This window comes from Zingiber officinale, chromosome 9B, assembly GCF_018446385.1.
Source record: "Zingiber officinale cultivar Zhangliang chromosome 9B, Zo_v1.1, whole genome shotgun sequence".
NCBI classification, from domain to species: Eukaryota; Viridiplantae; Streptophyta; class Magnoliopsida; order Zingiberales; family Zingiberaceae; genus Zingiber; species Zingiber officinale.
In genome coordinates, this window is record NC_056003.1 from 21,215,462 (window position 1) to 21,237,395 (window position 21,934).

The 21,934-nt window shown below is 37.0% G+C and overlaps 2 protein-coding genes across 3 annotated transcripts; one reads left to right on the forward strand and one right to left on the reverse strand.

Moving 5' to 3' along the window:
• Positions 1-553: 553 nt before the first annotated feature.
• Positions 554-6,875, reverse strand: LOC122023926 (homoserine kinase-like). 2 transcript variants are annotated; one of them, XM_042582366.1, is made up of 5 exons: positions 5,580-6,875; positions 5,139-5,275; positions 4,085-4,242; positions 2,656-2,879; positions 554-1,773 (listed from the first exon to the last, which is right to left on the reverse strand). In XM_042582366.1, exon 1 carries the CDS (start codon positions 6,714-6,716, stop codon positions 5,589-5,591), a length of 1,128 nt encoding a protein of 375 aa, XP_042438300.1. In that variant the 5' UTR covers positions 6,717-6,875; the 3' UTR covers positions 554-1,773; positions 2,656-2,879; positions 4,085-4,242; positions 5,139-5,275; positions 5,580-5,588. The 2 variants fall into 2 exon arrangements, with proteins under 2 accessions (XP_042438300.1, XP_042438299.1); XM_042582365.1 differs by having other exon boundaries at positions 4,361-5,275.
• Positions 6,876-6,895: 20 nt separating this feature from the next.
• On the forward strand, positions 6,896-14,572 carry LOC122023927 (cytoplasmic tRNA 2-thiolation protein 1-like). Its single transcript, XM_042582367.1, has 11 exons — positions 6,896-7,157; positions 8,400-8,514; positions 8,772-8,914; positions 10,740-10,859; positions 11,874-11,986; positions 12,068-12,160; positions 12,257-12,297; positions 12,742-12,808; positions 12,925-13,036; positions 13,823-14,048; positions 14,126-14,572. Exons 1-10 carry the CDS (start codon positions 7,050-7,052, stop codon positions 13,997-13,999), a joined length of 1,089 nt encoding a protein of 362 aa, XP_042438301.1. The 5' UTR covers positions 6,896-7,049; the 3' UTR covers positions 14,000-14,048; positions 14,126-14,572.
• Positions 14,573-21,934: the final 7,362 nt, after the last annotated feature.

The window sequence follows — 21,934 nt, forward strand, 5'->3', positions numbered from 1 at the left end:
TTACTTTAATTTATCAAATTACTATCTATAAATTACTATTACATCAGAATACTTTTCTTTATCAGCTTATTAAAATTACTTCTGAATTAATCAAAAACCACGTAAATACTATAATAATACCAAGTAAAAATAATTCCGATTAAATTTTAAAAAATTCACCAAATTAATATAATAATATTATGCATTATGTTATAACAATAATTAATACAACAATAATATTTTTACACTAAAAATATACCAAACATTATTTTTTATTTTAAAAAATAATGTTTAGGCTAAAAGGATAGTACGCGATTTTTTAAAAGGAAGAGATCAATGTTCGATTTATTAAATAATTGTATGGAATAATTAGTATTTTATAAATTTAAAAATAATAAAATTAATTAGTTTTATTTCACACAGCTGTTTGGTAAATAAATTTGATAAGCTACTTTAACTAACTGACATATGTATGCTTTAATTTGATTAATACAATAAAACTAATAAAGAAAACATTTTTTATTTTTATACCTAATTTATAAGAATTTTATAAATAATAGATAAATCTCCTAAGTTAATGAATTAACAAGCTTAGATATTAGCGATCCTCAATACAGATATCAAATGTACATCACTAAGCTTTTGCTTCGTGCCATGGTTGGGAAGATCAATAGAATTAGAAGTGACAATAGAATTAGAAGTGACCATGAAAGCGATGGATACTCGTGAACTTATCATGTCCTATGCTCTTTAGCATCGTGCACAACAGCACCTTGGTGCTAGTGGTCATGAGAACTAACACTGCTCCAACCCCAGCATCATGAGCATCTCACAGCTTCGGCCGATCGGCCGACAAGTGTTTCGAAACAGGGGCCAGTGCAGTTTGGTGATGTTTCAGGAGAGCAGCAGCAAGTACCAGCATCGATGGCATTTTCAAAAAACTTTCACTACTTCACAGCTTTTGATAAGGTCTTGCCCAAAAAGTGATGAAAAGTCCTATAAGTTGCTCTCGACATATCAGTACCACTTGCTTGCCTGAGATAGGAAGATAGTAATCCAAAGTTATAAATAATATCCACAATGTTTGTGCCGGTTGGAATTGTCCATCTCCTCCCCACAACCAGATGCCACTAGACAGTGAAGCTTGTCGTCGCTTGGGATGCCACCTGCTAACTCTTCCGGTTCTAATCGAATTGCAATGAAATGGCAAACGTTTCATGTCAGCTCACTCATCTATCCTTCAAAACGTGCTCCTTGTATACTTTTGCATAACTAGCAGCGAAGTTTTCCATGGCTTCAAAAATGTGTCTGAGGCTTGATTGAAAACTAATCATAGTGGAACCATGATGTGCATGTTCAGGAACTGATATATCGATCTCACTGGATATCGGCATTAACTTATTCTTATGCTTGACCATTAGTTGCTCATTTTAGCTTGCTATCCATATCTCTTATTATCAGACTTTGTTATTAAAGTCATTGCTCGAGGCTGTGCTGTTGCCATAACTTAAAAACAATATGAGCAAAAGCCTTCATTGCACCGACAACATTCCTTTCCGATATGACATCTACACTCTTGGACCAGTAGTTGCAGACGACGAAAATAGAAGGTGCACCTAATTTCCCAAGCGGAAAAGGAGCAGCAATGTCATCATCTGTTTCTTCATAAGCCAATCGTTCAAGGATTTGAGGTAGCTCCTTTGAGCAGTGACCCAATCAGAAAAATGAGCTGCCAAATCAACTGTGGCCATCTCCAGTCGTTTTATTTCATCCATATGGTCGTTCAGCTTTACTCTGTCGATAATAGAATATAGATTTTTAGCTTCCGATATTGCTTGACATTGAATATGATGGCATTTTGACATAACTGAAATGTCAAATTGATGCAAAAGAAATCATCATACATCATAAAACAAGTGAAAAGTAGGTTCACTGAATGATTGAAAGTCCATATATAGAGATAAAGAAAATAACCAGTAGTTAAACAATCTTGGTTACCTAAATTGAGCCTATACCCTCAGACCACAAATTTAATTAAACAATCTAATCTAATGGTTTATTTTACCTTCTCTAATCAAAAAATGAAATGAGTACAAAAATTTCAAATTTAGCATTAATGTGGGAGACCTGGTTGTATTATTATGCATTCATTAATGATATATCCAAGTAGAGGGGAGTTTCCGGAGTTATTAACCAATTTTTTTGCTTGTAACCTACCATCTGAGCCCTAGGCTTCTTGTCCCTCTCTTTCAACCACCACAATCTCAATTGACCAATCGATCCAAGCTAAGCCTCAATCTTCGCCTAGCTCCCTACCTCTCATCCTCTACACTGCACCATACAAGAAAGGCACCAAGCTCATCCCTTCCTCCATAATCACAAGTAGAGTTTTCTTTAAGCTCCACCTAACCTAGCACCTTCAACTCTATTTTGATTTCCCTCCACCTTCACACCTTTAGCCCGATTGCATTTTTCTAATTAAAAAAATAGAGATTCCACTATTCATATATAAAAAAATTGAGATCAAGTAAAATGCCAATAAACAAGATCGTAGCATATCTGAATCATATAGAATATGAAGAAATTATTCTATTTCCAAGATGAGCACATGTGCAAGCTCAGAATTAATCACAAATATAAGAACAAGGCATAAATAAATAATCGAGAATGGCTTACCCATGGATAAGTTCAATAACTTGCGGATACGACTCTTCATCCCTGACTTGATTGATTTTACTTGAAATTGAGCATACTATCTGTATGGCTATTTGTATCCTTACAGATAGCTTTCTGATGAACACTTCAACTGACTCCAGCTTTTCAGCCTCTGCACCCATTTTACTTAGTGGATTCAGCTGCTTACATTTTCTATTGTATAAAACCCTCATCTTTTCCTCGGCCTATATGAAGTTTAAAAAGAATGTAGGTCAGCTACACAATTACACACATCTTTATTGTTTGAGTACACTATCAAATGCACGAGAAGTTGTCACTATAACAATCAATAAAAGTTCTCTATTTGAAGATGATTTAATATGATGACAAAGTAGGAAAAGCACTTCAATATTGTTTTTTTTAACAATGTTATGAAAAGAAGAAAAAAGCCACAGTAGATGTGTAGTCCAGGAACTAAACAATGAATATATTCGAGGCATTTTTGGTTCGTCTTAAGACCTAGTATGTCAATAATGTAAAAAGAAACCTGCATAGTGCTACAACCATCAGATCAGCTCAAGATCATATGAAATGTAAGAAGCCATTTAAATGATAAAGAAAGAACGTTAGAGTTATGTGTTATTGATTATTTGATTGTACTTTATCTTCTTTGAGTAAAACTGTAATGAATATGATAGAAGGAGGAACCATAACGCCAAAAGAAACTTTTTTTGGATTTTTCATTTTTAATGAAATAATTTTGAAAAATAATATACATAAATATATATATTCTAATTCAAATATAAAAAAATAAAAAATAATTTGGTAGATACAAATATGAAATGTTGTTTGGTCATATAGAAGCAATATTTCAGTAGCAAATTCATGATTAAAATAAATAAATAAAATCTATTATTTATTTTAAATACCAAAGTATTATTTTTTATTTTTTTGGCGCCACTATCAAATAATTATTAAAAGAAAAAAAACATTTCTAAAAATAATCAAATGATTAATACCAACTACAAAAATATAATTTTTTGCAAGACTGACTTTTCTTTATTTACACTACAATTAATTATTAACACCCAATACATATAACATATAAATAAAATAATTATAAAAAATAATTGATAATTTTTCATTGTCAATGTCTTTTTAACTTAAGTTCTAAAAAGAATCAGTAGTGATTCTAAAAAAAAAATCAGAGAAGTTTCTAAAAGCTCTATGTTTTTGTTTGATAATTATATTGAAGCCGAACTCTTGAGAAATAAAAAGTCACCTTATGGAATGAAGAAATTTGTTAAAAGATGACTAACATAACCAATTTAATTATGAAATCAAAGAAAAAGGTAAATCCCTTCTTGATTTGCTTGTAGATATGCATTCTGCAAAGATATCAAAGCAAAAAATAAGACTAATAGAAAACAATAAAAATACTTATACTGACCATGACTTCCTCAAGGAGTTTTAATTCCCAATTGTAAATCTTCTGTAGAGTTGATGAAAGTTATCCAGTGCCAATTGCCTCATCTTCCTCAAACACCAAAAGATCATCAATTTTTGAGGTTGAAAGAGGAGACAAACCACAAATCATCCTTGCAGAAACTGCTTAGAGGGAAAGAAAGTAAAAGAAAAAAGAAAAGACAACTCAGATTTTGCTGGAAATCTTGCACAACGAGCTGAAGAAATACTCAGAAAAAAAGAATTGCAGCAATAGCTCCACCTTTATATTCAGATTTTTTGTGGTGATAGAAAAATTTTCCCACTTCAAACAGTTTGGCGATCAGCTGTAGCAGATGTACCATCAGACTGCTTCTTTATCTCATGAATTACTTCGACAATATCCTGATATCTCCTTGAAAATGTGAATCCAACAGCTTTGTTCTGCTCCTTCGTTTCGGTCACCGCATTCTTATCCGCAACACAAACCCCTGGCTCCAAACTACTGGCTGCATTACGCAATGGCCTTGATTTCTTCTGGTTGAGATCCTCCCCGGCGCCACCAATCACATTCTTATCTTTTCATGGTATTTATGTATTATACGTGTTTTTATTTCCGTTGCATTTCTTACTCTAGAGTTGGCAAAACAGGTTTAACCAGCTGAGGTTTTCTAGTAGAGCGAAAATGAAACTTAATGGTCCTTTTAACAAACTAGCAATGGGAATCAATGGCTAACAAATATTTAACAATCAGACCTAATAGTCGATGATGATCCATGAACAATCAAAACTACAAACGATGATGACAATTGATGATGATTTAATGTTTGGTGGAGATGAGTGATTAACGATAGCCTATCTCCTTGTCAAAACACAAGTGTGCTTCAAGAAAAGGGAAAGAGAAATAACAGAGCTTGCAGTTAAAACAAGTACAAATAGATACAGTAGACATCATCACACAAGAAGGCTTGAAGCAAAAAGTTATTTCACCGCCAGATAAACTACAATTCAAAACACTAAATCAAAGTGATAATATGCTAGTAGGAAAATGACAATCTCACCAGGCTTGTAATACCCTGTTACAACTGCAGCTGATCTTTGCTGGTAAGAATCAAAGGATTGACACTTCTTTATTGCTTGGAACTCATCTCCCGTGTGCTCAAACCTCCCCGTTAAGCAGAGGCCAACCCTGAACATTCTGCAAAAGGAACATGGAATTTCGCAGGCTAGGGGTGATTTTTAAAATGGGCTGTAACATCTAATGATTTTGTCAATGATCTTTAAAGTTTTTTATTTTATCCCATAACAAAGTGAGTAGTTTAGATGATAATTCAGAAAGATAAAATAATGAAACTTACTGAACTAGAATTGGATTGGATTTACATTCATCCATTCTATATGATTAGCAGAGATGATGTACAGAAAAGCATGCCAATGGAAAATTTGATATGTTGAAATAACACTTCAAGTTTATGGATGAGAGAAGTGAAGAGGAAAGTTACCTGTTTGTTTTAGGCTGCTTCTGTTCCAATGACCCTTGCCCCAACTCTATCAAGCTTGGCCACAGTTGCAATGGATTGGAGATTACCCTCCTTGGCGAAAGCCTCCACCATCCTCGACGCGATCTCATTTCCTTTCTCCTCCTCATCGATGACTGCTACAGCAGTCGGCCCGGAGCCACTGATGGTGCAACCAAAGGCACCTGCCTCCATTGCTGCCTTCTTCACACTCACCATCCCCGGAATTAGGGGAGCTCTCCTCGGCTCAACGATTGCATCCGCTGCCATTGCAGATCCGAGAACCCTCACATTGCCTTGCACCACAGCAGCCACCAAGGCTGCGGCTTGACTCGAGTTCCGGATATGGTCCTTCATTGGGATGTTTGCCGGCAATGCTTCCCTCATCTTCTTGGTGGGCGCCTCGAACTCGGGGCTCACCAGCACGAAAAAGAGATCCCGGTCATGTGGGAATTCCAGCTGGATGATCTCAAACGGGTCGTAGCTCCGGATCAAGACGAAGCCTCCCAAGATCGAAGGCCCCACATTGTCAGCGTGGTAGCCACTTACCTTCTTCTCCGACTCGAGCCCGGCGAGAACGAGTTCGTCAGGGGTCAGGCGGCCGCCGAAGAGTTCGCTGACGGCGAGCGCCGCGGCGGCGGCGGAAGCAGCGCTGGAGCCGAGGCCGCTACCGAGCGGGAGGCCCTTGTGAAGAGACAGGGAGAGGCCGACGGAGCGGACGCCGAGCATGCGCATCGCGGCTATACCGGCTATGCCGGCGCAGTTCCATAGCGGGTCACGCCGGAGCTTGGAGGCAGAAGAGGATCCAGAGATCTCGGCGATCGAGAGAGTACCTGGCGCGACTGCGGGGTCGACGGAGACGGTGACGGTGTCGCCGAGGCCACCACCGACGGCGCAACCGAGGAAGTCGAAACCGGGGCCGAGGTTGGCTACGGTGGCGGGAGCGAAGGCCGTGAGAGATCGGAACGCTGGGGAGGGGTCGGTGAGGTTGGAGGCGGTCAAAATCGGGGCTTTAGCACCGGCGTAGCACCGGAGGCGGGAGAAGTGGGAGAACGGGCGGGTCCGGTTAAGTGGAGTCCTGGTCGGAGGGAAGGTCCTGGTGGGAGTGGCTGCCGTCGCCATTAGTGGTCGAGGGCGGGAGTGGGAGAGGATGGTGGCAGGTTAGGGTTGATCGACGGGTTATGCGCTCGCAATTTGGCTAGTGAGTCAGATTGCACGTAGGAATTGTGCCACTAATCAAACCTGATATATTATAGCGTGGCCCAAAAATCTTTCGGCACATTTTTAGGTTACGGCCCATAAGCATCAGCATGGTGTTGCCCATCAATACGACGACGTCTCTCGTCCGCGGCGGAGGCACAACGGCGATCGATACGGCATCCTGTTCGCAGGTTTAGGTGTTGATCTCCCCTCCGCCCAGTCCTCTACCGCAATTTGCGGCAGGGGTCAGTCTACATGGGGGATTCTGACGCCAGCTCCAGGTCGAAGAGAGCAGCCGCGCGTCTCTGCTCCATCTGCAACCAAAGGCAGGCTGCCCTTAAACGACCTAAAACTCTGCAGCAGGTACTACTCTTTCCGCTCTCTTTCCTAGGAGGGATTGTTTATGCGTCGGAATTGGAATTCTATTGGATAGGGTGAATGTTATGGTTGTGATTCACTTTTTTTTGTTCATCTGTTGCAGATTTTTTTAGATAGGACTAGTAAACTTGTAAAGATAATTATTATCGTTAACTTTCGTTAACCATGAATTGTTGATCATCTTAAAAATGCAAACTTGCGTAACTTAGTTTGTTAAAAGGGGAGAAGTGATTGACATGGCTTCTACAATGCCTGATTCCTTAATGCCAAATCATTATCACTGGACCAACTTTATGGAGCACTGAAACTTAGAAAAAAAATATGAATGTGAATTCATGTTTTCATATGGTTTCAAAGAAGCTGTTAGCTTTAACAAGCCCGGATCATCTCTTAAACTTGACTCCATAAACACCTAGTGAAGATATGGCAAACAGAAAAGTAGCCCCATGTTCCTATCTGACAATATCATACCATAATCAAAAGGTACAACTGCTCAAGTTTCCAGGCTTAACATATATTTAACCTTTGGATCCATTCTAAAATGTGAGAAATTAGCACTAGTTGGTGGAGTTGGTACATTTAGAATCAAGTTCAAACCAGCCGGTACACATTTGTTGTCAGGTATCTACACAATTTTAATAATGTAGTTCATGAGGTATCTGTACAATTTAATATTGTATTTATAGTGGTAGCTCCACAATACTCAATAACTTTTTTGGAAGATATTTATGAGCACAAAACAAATCCTACTCAATGTGGGATGCAAGCTACACTAGATGCACTAATCATCCATATTTCCTGATGATCTTGATGTTTTTTCTATGCAATTAAATATATCCTTAAATGTGGAATATGCTAATATTGTTGATGGCATTGTTGGCGATTGTAGCATAGATGTCGTACTGGACAATTTCTCTTATTGTGAAAAGAAAGGAATCTGTAGCTAACCAATAGCCTTAGATTTAGATTAAGATTAAGATGAAATTACTATTGTGGATTTTGGATTCCAAATTTCTGTGAAAGGACCTTCACTGATTTGCATTCTGAGGTGGGTTCAAATTAAAGCTTCAATGACATGATGGGGATGATCTAGAAATTGGGAAATACTTCTTCCTTTGAGGCCTATATTTCGAACACAAACTAATTGCAATTTCCTAGTAGCAAGTTTGAATGTTACATATGTAAAATGGCATACACTCGTAGAATATTTCATTTTGTTTTTTGTAGATTTGTAAGGAATGCTTCTACATTGTTTTTGAAGACGAGATACATAAAGTTATTATGGATAACAACCTATTTAGACGTGGTGAGCGTGTTGCAGTTGCAGCTTCTGGAGGAAAAGGTGAATGACAAGTTCTTACAAGTATCAAATGCCGAGTCATATTTATTCTTTTCCCCTTTAACAAAAAATGTGTTTGTATATACAAGGTGAAGCTTCTCTATTAACACAGTGCTTCTATAGGAGTTTACTGGAAACTTTTACTGTCATGTTCCAAGATTAAATAATTTCAGTTCCCAGCTAATTAGAATTACCTCAGTTCAAAGATGGATCTTTTTTCTAATTTTCTCTCACACAAACGACAAATTTCTTCTATGCAGATTCAACTGTTCTTGCATATGTTATGTCACAGTTGAATCGCCGACACAACTATGGATTAGATCTCTTCCTTTTATCTGTTGATGAAGGCATTACAGGTTACAGAGATGATTCACTTGAAACAGTTAAAAGAAATGAAATTGAGGTATTAACTTTAGTTAAACTGCTACTTTCTAAGGCTATGGTATAATTACCATGTTATGAATTCTTCTTTTATTAATTGAATTTTGTTACTTCTTGATTTTTTTTTTTGTGGTGGTTCTGTTATAATCTAGGTTATTATCATTTCATATTACATTTTTTTATTTATTTTGCAGTGCATAAGTTATTTGTAACTGTGAGATACTATTGATTTAATAATGGTTGTCAAAGTTGGCCGCCTTATATGGATACAGATTGCCCCAGCTGGATAGGTACATGCATAAATAGTTCCAATTTTTCTCATAAAATTGAACATCTCAATAAGATTGTGGAGAAGTTTGAAAAACTAGACTTTCTAAAACTAGCTAGAAATGAGCTATATTTTTTTAGAAAATTGATCAAATCAATTGAAATTTTTTCAACTAGAGAGTGTAAGTGGATTGAATTTTTTAAAACTGGGCTGATGTTAGAAATTCAATTGACCTAGTCCCATTGAAACCTAGCGAAGTCACACAAGGACCAAAAATTTTTGTGTTACTCGCTTGAATTGCTTAGCTATGAGTCTTATCTAGATCATTTATTCACTCATTCAACCTTGCCGCTATCGTGGTTGTCAAACTCAGCCAATTGTGATACAGATTGGCCAAGTTGTATCGTAAGTGATAAGAGCTGATCCAATTCTGGCTGATGACTCAGAAGTGTGTTAGGGGTTTGCTGAGACACTATAGATGCAATGGGAATTGATATACATCTCATTTTAACTGATCAAATCAAGAAAAATGGAGAGGGATCAGTGATTTTCTCAAAATTGATTGATTTCTGCTGAATTATTATTCTGGACCAACCAGAAAGAAGGCATGGAAGAAAAGCAAATGCACTGGAAGAATGAAGCTCTTCCATTGGTTGCAAATGCCACTGCTAAGATATCCACATCGCATCTCATGCTAGAGCCACCTGAGGGAGTGTCCAACTGACATGATGTCACGAGTTCACTTTCATGAGGAAGAGAAAATTGGGCTATGGGATAGTTGGAAGCAAAGGACAAGATTGAGCTTTATGGCTTTGAGAGAAGAGAACGAGGAATGTGAATCCAAGCTCACAAGAGGATGGCTTCATTCATGAGCACTAGCATAATAAGCTAATAATTAATATTATTATTAATTGGTAATGCTATAATAGTAACTTAATTATATTCTAAGTGTTAATTATATATTGTTACTCATTAGCAATAGTATTAGGTTTTTGATAGGTAAGATAAATTATAGTAAAATTGAGATAATAACAAATTATAAATTAATGTTATCAGGATATGTACGATGCTGCCTAGTTTTTATATTACCATGCCATGTGTAAGCATAGTTTTGGAATAAAGGATAATATGCATTATTCAACTGGTTGTATCTTTGCTCTGCCATGCCACGTGTAGGCATAGTTCTGGAATAAAGGATAATATGCATTATTCAACTGCTTGTGTCTTTGCTCTTCCCTCATGGTACCACAAGAAATGTAGCCTTGAAACACCTATATTTTAGAGAATTAACTGCCATTGACTCTTTTTCTCCAAAGAGAATATCTGCATCTGATGTATCATGAACTAAATTTACTGTCTCAAAGGCTGGTAAAATCTACTGTTTTAACCCTATTAGTTCTGCAATTATACTACTTTAGTTATTGCATGTTTTTAGCTGACCCCACCTAGTGAGATAAGACTGGATTGTTGTTGTAGTTATTGCTTGTTTTTGAGATTTAATGATTTATAATCACATTTTCTTGAAGTTAACCCATCTTTGTATATCATTTAAATTATTAGCGTTACAAATCTGCTGCAGTATGGATTGCCCCTGAAGGTGGTTTCTTACAAAGATCTGTATGGTTGGACAATGGATGAGATAGTGAAGGCAATAGGCTTAAAAAACAACTGTACTTTTTGTGGAGTATTTCGTCGTCAGGTATCATAAGTTACTTGGTAGATTGTGCACTAGAGGAATTTTCTTTTTTTGGCTATTTGGTTGCCCAGCTTTTTAAGTTGCAAATATCATTTTATAGATTTTTTTTTAAAATTCTGAAAAGATCTGGTCCTAAAAGCTCTTCTCAAATTTAATGGCTGATATATAAATTAATTTTAGAATATTAAAAAAAAAAGAAGCTTTGCTAACTAAATCCTGTTTGCTCTTCTCAAATTTAATGGCTGATATATAAATTAATTTTAGAATATTAAAAAAAAAGTTCTGCTAACTAAATCCTGTTTTTGTTCTTTGTTCCCATTCTTTTGATCCTTGGTATGTGTTTGTAAAGTGAAGAACAGAATGACGTGTGGATCTAGAAATCACTTGAGCGTATCACTAAATTAATTAATTAAATAAGTTACATTCGATACTACATTTTAACAAAAGAAAATTGATAGCCTGTATTACCATTATTATAATTAAAAGGGGGATTAAAGTTGAGATTTTATTGTAGCCATCTTGGTTATCTTCCACTTGCCAAGTGCCTACCATTATCCGGTGTTTACTTGAAGGGGTAAAAATATGGGAGGAAGGAGATAGATTATGTGAGAAGAGATAAAAAAAAAAGTATTACATTACTTGTTTGCTTGAACAAAATCAAAAGAAAGATAGTAATGCGACTTATGTTGTGTCTATTAGAAACTCAAACCTCAAACTTCCTTTCTCCCTCTACATAATTGTGTGGAAAATAAATGGAGAAATTAGATGGAATTTCCATTATTTTTCTCTTCCTTTAACAAATTCATTTCTTTATTTATTTTTTATCCCATTTCTGTCCAATTAAACATACCATTAGTATGAGTACGGTTACTTCCACGTGTATTTGCATTTCTCCTTTGAATGTTAATTTTTTATTCCTTACATCTACAGACCGCTCTCTTTAATGCTTCATTTTTATTCCATATATGAAGAGCCAATCTTGTGATAATGGACAGTAGGATGCCATGTTACTTGTAGGCTCTAGATCGAGGTGCTGCATTAATGAAAGCAGATAAAATTGTTACTGGCCATAATGCAGATGATATTGCTGAGACTGTTCTATTGAATATTTTGCGGGGTGATATTGCTAGGTAATGTACTCTCCACATTTCACTTACTGCTACAATTCCTCTTAATAGTAAATAATAATCACAATCATGGACTTCTCTTAGGTTGAGTAGGTGTACAATCATTACTACAGGGGAAGATGGCCCTATTCCGAGATGCAAGCCCTTCAAATACACTTATGAGAAAGAAATTGTTATATATCCTTGGCAATGAAATTCTTTTATGCAGTCTTTGTATGTTTATTGAGCTAATTTGTCAATTTTTAAAACTGTCAGACCTTAACCAAGTTTCACGTATGCATACTTCAAGAAGCTGGATTATTTCTCCACCGAATGTAATCTATCATGCCCTTCCCTTATTTATACTTTTTGTCCGCTGTGATTTGGCATGCACATTTAGAATAAATGGTGATTAGGGGAACTTATGTAGTAGCTTATCAAGTACAGCCAAATTATTAAATGGAAATATTATGCATATGAAAATGGGTCATGGCTGTTATTTTATTTGCGCTAGCACTACAAACCAGATTTGGTGCATGACTCAGGACATGCTGGTACCTGAATGACCATATATTGTTGGAATGCAGCTAATATAAATGATCTCCTTTTCTTTTGACTAATATATTGATTTGATTTGTAGATTTACCGTTTCCCAGAAATTTGTTCTGTGCAGTGGCTTTCTGAATTTTTTTTTGTCATATGTTTTGCACACACCAGACTTAACGCAGAGCACTTTTATTTTGTCTCGTCAATTCTTAGTGCTGATAATGAATGTGCAGGCATTTACTCACCTAATGCATATCGTGGGTTTGCTCGTGAATTTATCAAGGACTTGGAAAGAATAAGGTAAATTCTTTGCCTATGTCTATAAATCAAAAGCCAAATTAAATAGTCGTATGCACATAAATAAATTTAGGTTTCTTAGTAGAGATTATGCAACTAATCTTCTCTTTCTCCTGCAGGCCTAGAGCTATACTTGACATTATTAGATCAGGTGAGAATTTTCGAATTGCAACATCCACCAAGTTGCCAGAGCAAGGAACCTGCGAACGTTGTGGTTATATTTCTAGCCAAGTACTAAAACCACACCTTTTCATTGCTCAGAAGTTTTTTGGTTTATAGCTATTCCTTTCACCTCTCTTAATTACTTTTTCTGCCGGACCACCAAATAGGAATTTGATTTGATTAATAGCATGATTGACAGGATTGCTAATGTTGAACTTCTCATTGCTGAATCTAATCTTACAGGGCAAGCACAGTAGTTTAAGATTTCCTGAAAGTTCATGATGTTCTTTTACCTAAAAGGCATTTAAGTTTGTAATTCTAAATTTGAAACCTATGAATTGGTGATATGCTGCATTGTCTTGTTCAATTTGAAGCTCTCAAGAAACCATCGTCATGGAAAACTCAATTCTTGCTGTTCAAGGAGCAGAGTCAATGGCTGAAGTCTGAAGTGGCATGCATTAGTTGAAGTTCCTTAATTTTATTGCATTTTGGTTTACATCCTTCTTTCATTTGTTGCTGATAGAATAAAGATAGAGATATTCATATATAAATATTTGATGGATGTGAATATTTTACCTACTACCGAATTAAGCGTTAGATTCCTGTCGTGATAACACTTCATCGCTAGATGGTGCTATCATATCATGGTCAGGATATTTATAACCTTAGAAACTGTATTCCTAATTATTGTTATTACGGATTATTATACATGTTTAGCCACATAGTTTTTAGTAAAATAAAAAGGGTTTGTTTTAAGCAGTATTTATGACATGATCGCTTATGTTTATCATTTTTCCAGAAGATGTAAACTTGATATATTTTAATACTGACATTTTTTTTCAATTGGAATCACAGAAGCTGTGCAAAGCATGTATGCTGCTTGAGGGATTGAATCGTGGTCTCCCAAAACTTGGTATCGGAAGAACAAGAGGCAACAATGATCTGAAGAAGCAACGGGAGCACGGAAATTCTGTTCCAAAAATTACTGATTCCAACTTACAGAGCAAACAATGCGGGTCTCTTGACTTCTGAGCAACTATGGCAGATTCCTAACTCCTCATTTTGGAGTAGCAAGTCACTGGTAGTGAAATCCTACTCATTTTGTTCTGCAGCTAATGAAATCTTTGGGAGGGCCATGACAGTGCTTTTCTTTTTCAGGTCATTATTGAAAAGCATCTAAACTCAAGATCTTGTTCACGCTATGGCACCAGCATTTCATCTGTTCCTTATGGGAGCTGATCGATATTTTCTATAGAAAAGTGGAAATGAGTTTGGATATTGAGAAGTTATAGGGAAGAAGTGATCTAGCAAATGAATGAATAACTGTTGCTTCAGCTGATACGAGACTAAATTGGGGTGTCAGATTGTCACAATTCCCCGAATAGAAGTATTCTATTAACTTAGCAAAGATCAATCATAGATTTGTTGGCCAACTTGGTACAAAATATATATATAAATATATATATATAGCAATGGGTTTTAACCAAGTCATGAAAGATTTTATTTAATAGTTTTCGGTAATTTAAGAAAGGATGCATGTATATTTTTAAATTGACTAACGGTGCACGTTATTTACGTATTTATTAAATAGTGCATATTTTTTCAGTGTTTTTTTTTTTTTTTTTTTTTTTATCTTGGTGACAAATTCGACTTTACTTTTTTTTTCTTCTCTCTTGATTGTCTCCTCCTCCTCCTCCTCCTTCTTCTCCTCTCTTTTATACATGTAATTTTTCTTCTGTTTACTCTTTCTTTTAATGTGTTGGTGCAGTAGCCTAATTATGTCAACTAAGCTTGATTTGACTCAATTTTAAATCTTTATATTTAGATTTCGATGTTTAATAATACGTGGAGATGGTAAGTGTAATCATCCGATTGGGGAGATTACCTGTGTAATTCGCCTCTAGTCAGGGTTTGATCAGATTGATATGAAGAAGAGTCAAGTAGGTCAAAGGATTGACAAGATACTTGATTGGGAAAGTCCTAATTGGAGGTTAGGCAGTTGAAAGTCTTGGTGAGTGAAGCCAGACAGTTGAAAAATCCTAGTGAGTGAAGTTAGGCAGATGGAAAATCCTGGTGAGTGAAGTCAGGTGAAAGACCTAGACAGTTGAAAAATCCTGGTGAGTGAGGCCAAGTGAAAGTCCTGGTGAGTGAAGTCAGGCAGGTAGAAGTCTCGATGAGTGAAGCCAAGCAGGTAGAAGTCCCGGTGAGTGAAGCGGGGCAATGGAAAGACTTGGTGAGTGAAGCCAGGCACGTGGAAATCCAAGTGGGTCAAGGTTGACCGGACACCTGGTGTGGGAAGTCGAAGTAGGTCAAGGGTTGACTGGATACTTGGCACGTGAAAATCCAGGTTGGTTAAGGTTGACCGGACACTTAGTGTGAGAAGTCCAAGTAGGTCAAAGGATTGACTGGATACTTGGCACAAGGAAATCCAGATGGGTCAAGTATGACCAGACATCTAGTGGAAGGAAGTCCAAATGATCAAGGTTGACCAGACATTTGGCACGAGAAGAAAAGTCCAAGTGGGTCAAAAAGATTGATGGAGCACTTGGTGAAAAAATTCTAGCAGATTAAGGTTGACCGGATGCTAGGCATAATGTTCCAACAGGTCACGGTTGACCGGATGTTGAATTGGAGACTTAGGACTTGAGTTTAGGCAAGTCAAAGGTGGGGCAATCGATCAACCGATCGATTGGAGGATGTGCGCCGCGACGAAAGGATGACCCAATTGATCCATTGATCAATTGGGAGCTTATATCGCACGCACAGAAGCGCTCCCAATCGATCAGCTGATCGATTGGGCGCCTCCAATCGATCGGTCAATCGATTGGGGACGGGATTTCTCGCACATGATCGTGAGAAAGCCTAAATCGATTGGTCGATCAATTCAGGTTATTTCCAAAGAGCACAGAGGCACTCTGAATTGATCGACCGATCGATTCAGAGCCTCCCCAATCGATTGAGAGTCATTCAATCGATTGGGATCCGACCGTTGCGCAAATTATAGCTGTTGGCGAGCGTCTTCTCCAGAAGTTCTTCGCCCGATTCTTCTCCAATCTTCACGGCGATCTTCTCCACTGCTCACGGCCAGTTCTTGGAAGCTCTTGGGGACAAGTGCTGGTGCACTTCCAAGGTTCAAGAGGCAACAACAAGTAACAAGTAAGCAAGAAGAGAGGATTTTCATTTGTATTCATTGTATTTTTCTTCTTGCGTGTGTTGTATTTGCTATGTGAGTGTTGTAAGGATTCTCCGCCTTCAATAGTTACCATAAAGGAGTATTTTCATAGTGAAGAGTGCTCGCGTGTATGGATCTATGGATTAGTCACCTTTTCTTGATGTGGATACCAAGTAAATCCTTGTGTTAGCATTGTAGAGTGTGTTTCTTGTTATTTATTCCGTTGCACATCATCGAAGAAGCACATTAACAAGCGCGACGAGCTATTCAACCCTAACAAGTGGTATCAGAGCGATGTCGCTTTTCACCAGAATCATCGCCGGAAGGGGCACCAAATCCAGAGGGTGAAGAAGTTGGAGCAAAATTCATCAAGTCAAAGAATTCAAAAAGCTCAACTTCAAGATGGAATTCCAAGATGGACTCGGATTTGACACAAGGGTGCCTCCACTATTCACAATGATGAGCTTCAATTATTGGAAATTAAGAATCGAAAATTTCTTGATGATGGAGATAGAGCAATGGTTTGCTTTAATGGAAGGCTTTGAAGCTCCAACAAATTCAAAGGGAAAAATTCTCAAGAGGAGCAAGTGGAGCCAAGAGCAAATTCAAAGCAGCGAGGCAAATGACATAGTGACCAAGCTATTGGTCAATTTATTGCCAAATAATATTTTAGCTCGAGTTGGAGAATTCAAGGATGTCAAGGAGCTTTGGAGTAAATTAGCAAAGATTCATGAGATCCCCTCCACTGTATAAAATCAAAAAGAATCCAAAGAGGACGACTCATTGGATCAAGATCAAGGAGGAGAGGAGTTCGAGGTTGAGAGATGCTCAACTTCCGAAGAAGAGGTCCAAGAAGCTTCATCATTAATGGAATGCAACGAAAAGGGAAAAGAGGGAGCATACTCTTTGTTCCATGTACAAGATGAAGATGAAGAAGTTCCCACCTCTAGGATTGAGGGGGAGCGACCATCGTTGACACCGGATCAAGAAGAAGGAGAAGCTTCTACTTCCGGGTCAAGCGAAGAAGAAGAAGAAGAAAGTGTCATCCCTACACATGAAGGTTTATTTCAATTAAAAATAAAAATCATATTATATGCTTTGAGTGTAGGGAACATGGGCACTATAAGAGCAAGTGTCCCAAATTGACCAAGAAGAATGGTCAAGTGGCACCAAAGGGCAAGGAGAAGCCCAAGGAGACCTCGCCCACAACAAAGAAGAGCAAGGAGCACATTGTGTGCTTCATGTGTAATCAAAAAGAACATTATTGGAGCTAATATCCAAAGGGGAAGAAGTCGGTCAAGCCTAACCGAGGAAGCACAAGTCAAGGGGGAGCTTCCAAAGTAAAACCCAATGTATCATTTATTGAGCCTACCCCTTTAACTAATGGTAAAAAGCATGCTCGCTCTAATTTATTTCATTTTAATGTCATTTACCATAAAAATAGAAAGCATGATAGCATTAAGGAAAAATATGTTGCTTTTCATACTAAGACTACCACACCTAGGGTCAGCAAGGTAGATAAACTAGGAAATAACACTATGGACCTTAGGTATAAGCCTAAAAATAAAAATGCTCAAGGACAAAAAAGAAAATCCAAAACTAGGGATTTATGGAAAGGAAATCAAGTCTTGAGGTCAAGGCTTGATAAAATGGAAAAGACCCTAAAATGGATGGAAAATATCCTAAAAGGGCAAAATGAGCATAAACTAGATCTAGGAAAACAACAAAGGTCATCCAATGGTCATAGGGGTTTGGGATACAAACTTAAAACCAAGAAGGATGTGCCTTCTTATCATAGGGTTCCATATAACTATGGAACTAACCCTAGGTCTAGGGGTCAAGTCAAGGATACAAGGGAAGGCATCCCTAGGAGTATCTTTGCAATAACAAATGTGACTAAGACTTCTAAGAAGTCTAACAAAGTCGCTAAGAAGGTCACAAGGGAAGCTATCCGTAGAGTTGACCTAGAGAATGTGACCAAGGCTTCCAAGAAGCCTAACAAGGTCATTAGAAAGGTATCTAGGGAAGTTATCCCTAGTCGGTACCTAGAACATCCAAGGAGCACCAATAGGTTTTGGGTTTCTAGGAGCATTTTATCTATCCCTTATATGGATTAGAGAGTGTCAACTCTAATTGGAATGGTAGCTAATCCAACATTGATGAAGTTGACACTCGGAGAGCATTTTCAAGGTTTTTTTTATTAACCTTTGAAAATGAAATGGATTATTTATTTACTCTTTGGAAGAGTAAAATGTGTCAAACTTTGAGGAATTGAATTTAATTTTAATTAGCACAAATAAGAAGAGCACAAGAAATGTCAAGTTGGGATTTTGACATTTCCTTAAGGAATTAAGGGCAAATTTAAGCCTTAATTTAATTTGTTTACTCTTGGTAAGAGTAAAATGTGCCATAATTTGAGAAATTTGATGTAATTTAACTGGCACAACAAATCAAGAGTACAAAAGAAATGTCAAGTTGGATTTTGGTATTTTCTTAAGAAAATATGGACAATCTAGGATTACTTTTAAGTTTAGCTAAGGAGTTAATGAGACTTAGATAAATAATATAGGTATATTTTATTTAAGTTAAATTATCATGCTTTGATTGCCCATCATATGTCATGACATCATATTTTGCATTTATGCTAATTATGAAAAACATAAAAAAAATCATGTCATGTCATACATACATCATGTAATTATAGCAAATTTTCTTTTGAAAATTATTTATTTTGATGTATGCCATAAATCATCATGCATTAATTTAATTTCCTTACAATTAAGGACAAATGACATTTATTAACAAGTGATATCCTAGGTGGATGTTCAAAAATTTCTAAAATGCTTAGATAGATAATGCATGATCCTAGTTTAGGGCAAAATCAAACTTTACATCTCACAAAGAACTATAAGATGACTTGTATGTGTTTTAGTACACATTAAATACAAGTGAGATGTTAGAGTGATGAACAAGACTCAAGATATTGATTTAGTACATATTTTTGAGTTTTACGTTCATCAAAACACATAGCTATGTGTTTTCCCATCATTGGGAAAGCTAATGTACAAATCATGTGCATTGAGCCCAAAGAACATGATTGAAAATTGGTTTTGAAAATGCTTTTGGAAAACCTTGGTGAAGGCTATCTTTTGATAGTAATCATCATTGAATAGTTAGACACAAACTTGGAAGAAACATTAAAGTTTTTGTAAGTTTCCAATTTTATGTTAATTTTTGAAAATATGAAGTATTTTCATAGAAAACTATTTTTTTCATGATAATATATACCCTAAATAATGTCTACAATAATTTTCATGATTTTTAGAATTTTATAAAATTTTTGGAGAGTTTCTGAATTTTGGCTGAAATCCATTTTCAAGAAATCAGGGCTCCAATCGATCAGTTGATCGATTGGAGTGCCCCAATCGATCAACCGATCGATTGGGAGGTATTTCCCGTGAGTAGTAGCTCACGGAATCGATCAGCCGATCGATCCACTCTCTCCTGGATCGATTGGGCAATCGATTTAGAGGTTGGTTCTGCGAACAAAACCTCTCTGAATCAATCAATGGATCGATTGAAGTGATTTCAATCGATTGAGACCCAACACAATCGATTGGGAATGTTGATTTTGGTTGGGAAAGCCTGATTTCAATATTTTACACCATTTTTAGTCTAGGTAATCATTCCTAACCCCTTGAAATATATTTGTATACATTTAAGGGGAGTTTTTATGATGAAAACATAGATGGATTGGTTAAGGGAGACTAAGTAGATGTGTAGGTTGAGATTTGGTTTTAATATTGAAGTTTTGAACCTCAAAACGTCTAAATTTGAGTTTCCTAACGATTTAGGGATTCCAAGTCATTGTTGGTGCAATGACAGATGTTACGAGCATGTCTTTAGGGGGAGTCACTCGCTAAGGAGATGGAAATTAATTTTCCGAAACCATGGAAGGTGGTATATCCTTCTCTTGATAACATGCTCAGGGTTAAGCGTTGAAAAATAATGGAGAGTGGATATCTTCATTATGGGATTATGGATGCTTAAGGATAAGCATTAATGCTCAAGGGTGAGCATTTGGATACAGTGAAGGGATGAGACCTTCATTGTGGTGTTGTGCGTAACGAGTGGAGTTGTGAACAACGGTGAGTAACTCTTCAGGGGGAGAGTTCTTTTTGATGTGTGCTAATAAGGGGAGAATGTAAGGTTTAAGTTAGACCTTCATTATCCAAAGAGGGAGTTTGCCCTCTAGGAAAGGGGGAGAATGAAGGAAACTCTCATTCATACTTTGGCATGAAAAGAAGTTGAGGCTATGAGATTAGCCTAACTTAAAGATAGTGTCAAATATCAAAAATGGGGAGATTATTAGTGCAATATTCCTAGGTCAAGGTTGACCTGGTTGACTAAGCTTGAGTTGGCTCAAGCTTGAGTCTTCATGTTTGGGTTTCGATATTTGACAATACGTGGATATTGCAGGTGCAATCATCCGATTGGGGAGATTGCCTGTGCAATTCCCCTCTGGTCAGGGTTTGATCATATTGATGTGAAGAAGAGTCAAGTAGGTCAAAAGAATTGACCAGATACTTAATTGGGAAAGTCCTAACTGGAGGTTAGGCAATTGAAACTTCTGATGAGTGAAGCCAGATAATTGGAAAATCCTGGTGAGTGAAGCCAGGTGAAAGACCTAGTGAGTGAAGATAGGCAGATGGAAAATCCCGGTGAGTGAAGTCAAGTGAAAAACCTAGTGAGTAAAGCTAGGTAGTTGGAAAATCCTGGCGAGTGAACCCAGGTGAAAGTCCTGGTGAGTGAAGTCAAACAGGTAGAAGTCCCGGTGAGTGAAGTCGGGCAGTGGAAAGACCTGGTGAGTGAAGCCAGACACGTGGAAATCCAGGTGTGTCAAGGTTGACCGGACACCTAGTGTGGGAAGTCCAAGTAGGTCAAGGGTTGACTGAATACTTGGCACGTGGAAATCCATGTGGGTCAAGGTTGACCGAACACCTGGTGTGGGAAGTCCAAGTAGGTCAAAGGGTTGACTGGATACTTGGCACAAGGAAATCCAGATGGGTCAAGGATGACCAGAATTCTGGTGGAACGAAGTCCAAATGGGTCAAGGTTGACCAGACATTTGGCACGAGAAAAAAAGTCTAAGTGGGTCAAAGGGATTGACGGGATATTTGGTGAAGAAGTCCTAGCAGGTTAAGGTTGACCGGATGCTAGGCATAATGTTCCAACAGGTCACGGTTAACCGTGTTAGAGTGTATACTAAAAGCCTAACTTTTGTATAAATATTTATTTTATAAATAAAGAATCACATTGGTCAAATGTCTACATTTATATGTAAGTGTAGTTATTCAATTAATTTATATTGTAAATAACATGGTGTGTGGTGTTACATACAGAAGATCATGTTATCAATTCTTTATAAATTATAAACAGTAGCTCACGACTAAGATGGAAAGGAACAAACCATTGGAATAGTCATAGTGTAATTTGGTATTAGTTTATCTTAACTATAAAATTACACTAGTACACTCTGAGTGTATTGAGCAGGACCATTTAAGGTAAGTTCTTTTTATACTGACTAAATAAAAGAACAAGACCTTTGTTATCGTGGAAGTGTGTACTCTTAATCCTGATATAATAACAAGCATATATATCTAGTATTTATTTCTTTGACTTATCAATGGGTGAGATTTAGTTCGATAAATCAAGAGGCCCGATAAGTTGGGAAATGATATTATTTATAGTGTGTGTTGTTGATTATAGAAGGAAACTATGTCCTAGTAATCTAG

Excerpts from the sequence above, each read along its gene's own strand:
- LOC122023927 (XM_042582367.1), top strand. The coding sequence starts at position 7,050 with ATGGGGGATTCTGACGCCAGCTCCAGGTCGAAGAGAGCAGCCGCGCGT. Across the intron at positions 7,158-8,399 it reads GACCTAAAACTCTGCAGCAG|ATTTGTAAGGAATGCTTCTA; the intron begins GTACTACTCTTT and ends TGTTTTTTGTAG. Across the intron at positions 10,860-11,873 it reads GTGGAGTATTTCGTCGTCAG|GCTCTAGATCGAGGTGCTGC; the intron begins GTATCATAAGTT and ends TGTTACTTGTAG.
- LOC122023926 (XM_042582366.1), bottom strand. The coding sequence starts at position 6,716 with ATGGCGACGGCAGCCACTCCCACCAGGACCTTCCCTCCGACCAGGACT.